This window comes from Salvelinus sp. IW2-2015, unplaced genomic scaffold, assembly GCF_002910315.2.
Source record: "Salvelinus sp. IW2-2015 unplaced genomic scaffold, ASM291031v2 Un_scaffold1572, whole genome shotgun sequence".
NCBI classification, from domain to species: domain Eukaryota; kingdom Metazoa; phylum Chordata; class Actinopteri; order Salmoniformes; family Salmonidae; genus Salvelinus; species Salvelinus sp. IW2-2015.
This window is the reverse complement of record NW_019943000.1, coordinates 103849-109098: the sequence shown is the minus strand read 5'-3', so window position 1 is coordinate 109098 and position 5250 is coordinate 103849. Positions and strand designations below refer to the sequence as shown.

Here is a 5250-nt window from a genome sequence, read left to right as displayed (position 1 = left end):
CTGTGGAGAAAGGGAACCCCCCAGCATAGTGGTCTGTGGAGAAGGGAACCACCCCAGCATAAAGGTCTGTGGAGAAGGAACCACCCCAGCATAGAGGTCTGTGGAGAAGGGAACCACCCCAGCATAGTGGTCTGTGGAGAAGGGAACCACCACCAGCATAGAGGTCTGTCGGAGAAGGGAACCACCCCAGCATAGAGGTCTGTGGAGAAGGGAAACCACCCCAGCATAGAGGTCTGTGGAGAAGGGAACCACCCCAGCATAGTGGTCTGTGGAGAAGGGAACCACCCCAGCATAAAGGTCTGTGGAGAGGGAACCACCCCAGCATAGAGGTCTGTGGAGAAGGGAACCACCCCAGCTAGTGGTCTGTGGAGAAGGGAACCACACCAGCATAGAGACTGGTGGAGAAGGGAACCACCCCAGCATAGAGGTCTGTGGAGAAGGGAAACACCCCAGCATTAGAGGTCTGTGGAGAAGGGAACCACCCCAGCATAGTGGTCTGTGGAGAAGGGAACCACCCAGCATAGAGGTCTGTGGGGAGAAAAGTTTAAGTGGACTGGGGAGAAGAATAGAAACAACAACAAACACTGTAAACTGCTGTTACAACGTACTGACGTGATTGAAGTCTAGCAAACAGTACATTTGGCGTTGACGTTTATATTATAAGCTAATAGAAAAAGAGTAACAGCAAGTCTGGGACCAAAAAAACACTGAACAGCCATAAGACGGCTGAGCAGTTAATCATATGGCTAATTGGACTATTTGCAATGACCCTGTTTTGCACTGACTCGATCCACACTCACTGGACTCACACACACACACACTCAAACACACACACACACTCAAACACAGACTCCCTGGACTCTACCCACACACACTAAACTCACACTCACTCACTCACTCACTCACTCACTCACTCACTCACTCACTCACTCACTCACTCACTCACACACTCACACACTCACCACACTCACACAACTCACACACACACACACACACACACCAACACACACACACACACACACAACCACACACACACACACACACACTGGTCGGTGCACTTTAAGATGAGGGAGGACAATTTCAAAATGTTCATGAGCATGTCCTTATTTCTATTACAGCATATTGGATGACTGTCATTCACATTCCATTCACCCAGTTCAATGTAACATCGATAGGTTTAGGCTACTACATGAATCTCCCCGTTACCCATCATGAGGTTGCTACAACCTAGCAGGTCGAGAGAAAAATTAGGGTAATCAAGGTGACAGTGACACATTCAATACCGCCTTGCACTCTCTTGGCTGCAGCTGATCTAGGGTGTAATCATTAGTCCAACAGTTTCAAACGAGAATTTATTGGACAAATTCAGGTATGTTTATCCCCATTTCGTTCCATTTGCTTCCATTTAAGAAACATTTTCTAACGTGAATATATTTCGTATTGTTTTATCTAAATATAACTTGTAATGTTTCACCATTTACATTTTTCTGAAATTCCTCTGAGACTGACACACACTACATACGCTGCTGCTACTCTGTTATCTATCCTGATTGCCTAGTCACTTTTTACCCTACCTAAATGTACATATTACCTCAACTACCTTGTACCTCTGCACATTGACTCGGTACCGGTACTCCTTGTATATAGCCTCACTATTGTTATCTATAATGTTACCATTTTCTATTTATTTATTTAATTTTACTTTTTAACTCTGCATAGTTGGGGAAGGGCTCATAAGTAAGCATTTCACAGTAAAGTCTACACCTGTTGTATTCAGCACGTGACAAATTTGATTTGAGTATTTTTTTTATTGAATCGTCCAACTGTAGGCCCTTTTACCAGATACTTATTCCCCCCATAATGAACTGTTTTATTTTTATAAGTTTGGTATGCTATAGCCTATAAAGTTGAAGTCGGAAGTTTACATACAGTACACCTTACCCAAATACATTTAAACTCAGTTTTTAATCATTCCTGACATTTAATCCAAGTAAAATTCCCTGTCTTAGGTTAGTTAGGATCACCACTTTATTTTAAGAAAGTGAAATGTCAGAATAATAGTAGAGAGAATTATTTATTTCAGCTATTATTTCTTTCATCACATTCCCAGTGGGTCAGAAGTTTACATACTCTCAATTAGTGTTTGGTAGCATTGCCTTTAAATTGTTTAACTTGGGTCAAACGTTTTGGGTAGCCTTCAACAAGCTTCCCCCAATAAGTTGGGTGAATTATGGCCCATTCCTCCTGACAGAGCTGGTGTAATTGAGTCAGGTTTGTAGGCCTCCTTGCTCGCAAACACTTTTTCAGTGGCCACAAGTTTTCTATGGGATTGAGGTCAGGGCAACTCCACTTCGTGAAGGCACTCCAAAACCTTGACTTTGATGTCCTTAAACCATTTTGCCACAACTTTGGAAGTATGCTTGGGGTCATTGTCCATTTGGAAGACCCATTTGCGACCAAGCTTTAACTTCCTGACTGATGTCTTGAGATGTTGCTTCAATATATCCACATAGTTTCCTGCTCATGATGCCATCTATTTTGTGAAGTGCACCAGTCCCTCCCCCAGCGAAGCTCCCTCACAACATGATGCTGCCATCCCCGTGCTTCACGGTTGGGATGGTGTTCTTCGGCTTGCAAGCCACCCCCCTTTTTCTCCAAAATAAGATGGTCATTATGGACAAACAGTCCTGTTTTTGTTTCATCAGACCAGAGGACATTTCTCCAAAAAGTACAATCTTTGTCCCAAAGTGCAGTTGCAAACCGTAGCCTGGTTTTTTTATGGCGGTTTTGGAGCAGTGGCTTCTTCCTTGCTGAGCGGCCTTTCAGGTTATGTCAATAAAGGACTCGTTTTACTGTGGATATAGATACTTTTGTACCCGTTTCCTCCAGCCATCTACAAGGTCCCTTTGCTGTTGTTCTGGGATTGATTTGCACTTTTCTCACCAAAGCATGTTCAACTCTAGGAGACAGAACGCATTTGATTTTCCCATGATGTCAAGCAAAGAGGCACTGAGTTTGAAGGTAGGCCTTGAAATACATCCACAGGTACACCTCCAATTGACTCAAATTATGTCAATTAGCCTATCAGAAGCTTCTAAAGCCATCACGTAATTTTCTTTAATTTTCCAATCTGTTTAAAGGCACAGTCAACTTAGTATATGTAAACGTCTGACCCACTGGAATTGTGATACAGTGAAGTATAAGTGAAATAATCTGTCTGTAAACAATTGTTGGACAAGTTACTTGTGTCATGCACAAAGTAGATGTTCTAACCGACTTGCCAAAACTATCGTTTGTTAACAAGAAATTTGTGGAGTGGTTGAAAAACGAGTTTTAATGACTCCAACCTAAGTGTACGTAAACTTCTGACATCAACTGTATATAATATTCCGCCCTTATGGACACATTTATTTTAGTCCATATACAGAACAGCTTTGCATTGTTGAATGAAATGCAGCAAACAGAGATATTGTTTCACATTCTTTAATAAAAGTCTTTCCCTCCCTCCCCCTGGGAAACATGTTCACGTTGCCAAAAGGAAGTGAAATCAATAACAAAAGTTAAAAACAAAATTACACTGAATTTCCAAAAGAATTACGACATTTCAAATGTAATTATGTCTATATACAGTGTTTTTCTCTCTCTCTCTCTCCCATCATTCCTTTTACAAAGTAATTCAACTTGTATTTAGAATTGAATTCTCAGACAAACTATGTACTGGATCTTGATGTTGAGTGTGCAGGTGTCTGTAAGCAGGGTAGTACCTTTCACAACAGGTTTTGCTTGACTAAAGTACACGTAAGCCTGGATATAATAGTGGCCTGTAATAATCAAAGATGCTTATCATCCTATTTAAAGGGATAATTCACTAAGACAAGTATTTTTCTGACCCCGGAAGACAAGCCGGTTATCTATGCAGACACTGTCAACATGTCTAATGTACTGATTCACTTTGACGTCAGACGAAATGTAACCATATTTTCCAGCGGGCCGACGGTGACCTTGTCGTCGACGATACAGAGGGACTTTTGAGGTTCCGCCACAGATTTCAGGATGCCCCACTCCCCTGACTTCTTATGCCACTGGAACAGGCATCTCTTGTCTAGTATGGCTGTCTGCACGTCTGGTTTCCTCTCTAGCTGTGGATAGAGAGAGATCATAAGTACAAACACCTCAGCGAACTAAGTGGCCTTGTGGTAAGAGTGTCTGCCGATCTAGGCTGGGGGTTCAATCCCCGTCAAGTCTTACCAAAGACCGTCACTCAGGAGATGGATTGGGTGTAAGGCCTGTATATGCATTATTGCTGTGCATACTTCTTCTACTGCACTTGCAACAATGTCTGAGGGGTACTTAAATCCAAGAGATGGTACTAGTGCGTCTGAAATGTAGATTAGATATGCTGGTGCTACCAAAGGCTTCTATGGGGGTGCTGTTCTACGGAGACAGAGGGGTGCTGGTCTACGGAGACAGAGGGGTGCTGTTCTACAGAGACAGAGGGGTGCTGGTCTACAGAAACAGAGGGGTGCTGTTCTACAGAGACAGAGGGGTGCTGGGCTGTTCTACGGAGACAGAGGGGTGCTGTTCTAAGAGAACAGAGGGGTTGCTGGTCTACAGAGACAGAGGGGTGCTGGTCTACGGAGACAGAGGGGTGCTGGTCTACAAGAAACAGAGGGGTGCTGTTCTACAGAGACAGAGGGGTGCTGTTCTACAGAGACAGAGGGGTGCTGTTCTACAGAGACAGAGGGGTGCTGTTCTACGGAAACAGAGGGGGTGCTGTCTACAGAACAGAGGGTGCTGTTCTAACAGAGACAGAGGGGTGCTGTTCTACAGGAGACAGAGGGGTGCTGTTCTACAGAGACAGAGGGGTGCTGTTCTACAGAGACAGAGGGGTGCTGTTCTACGGAGACAGAGGGGTGCTGTTCTACAGAGACAGAGGGGTGCTGTTTCTACAGAGACAGAGGGGTGCTGTTCTACAGAAACAGAGGGGTGCTGGTCTACAGAGACAGAGGGGTGCTGGTCTACAGAGACAGAGGGGTGCTGGTCTACAGAGACAGAGGGTGCTGTTCTACGGAGACAGAGGGGTGCTGGTCTACGGAGACAGAGGGGTGCTGTCTACAGAGACAGAGGGGTGCTGTTCTACAGAGACAGAGGGGTGCTGGTCTACGGAGACAGAGGGGTGCTGTTCTACAGAGACAGAGGGGTGCTGTTCTACAGAGACAGAGGGGTGCTGTTCTACAGAGACAGAGACAG

At 44.5% G+C, this 5250-nt stretch overlaps 1 protein-coding gene across 3 annotated transcripts in view; it reads right to left on the bottom strand.

Moving 5' to 3' along the window:
• The window catches only part of LOC112071297 (uncharacterized), a 103122-nt gene that overhangs the window by 79929 nt on the left and 17943 nt on the right, over nucleotides 1-5250 (bottom strand). The window contains exon 4 of one of the 3 annotated variants that reach the window (XM_024138761.2): nucleotides 3468-4139. The exons of the other annotated variants lie outside the window; for them this stretch is intronic. Within the exon in view, the coding sequence (XP_023994529.1) occupies nucleotides 3948-4139 (192 nt within the window). The 3' untranslated portion in view covers nucleotides 3468-3947. Of the gene's footprint in view, nucleotides 1-3467; nucleotides 4140-5250 lie in introns of those variants that run through there. 3 annotated transcript variants of the gene reach the window in all.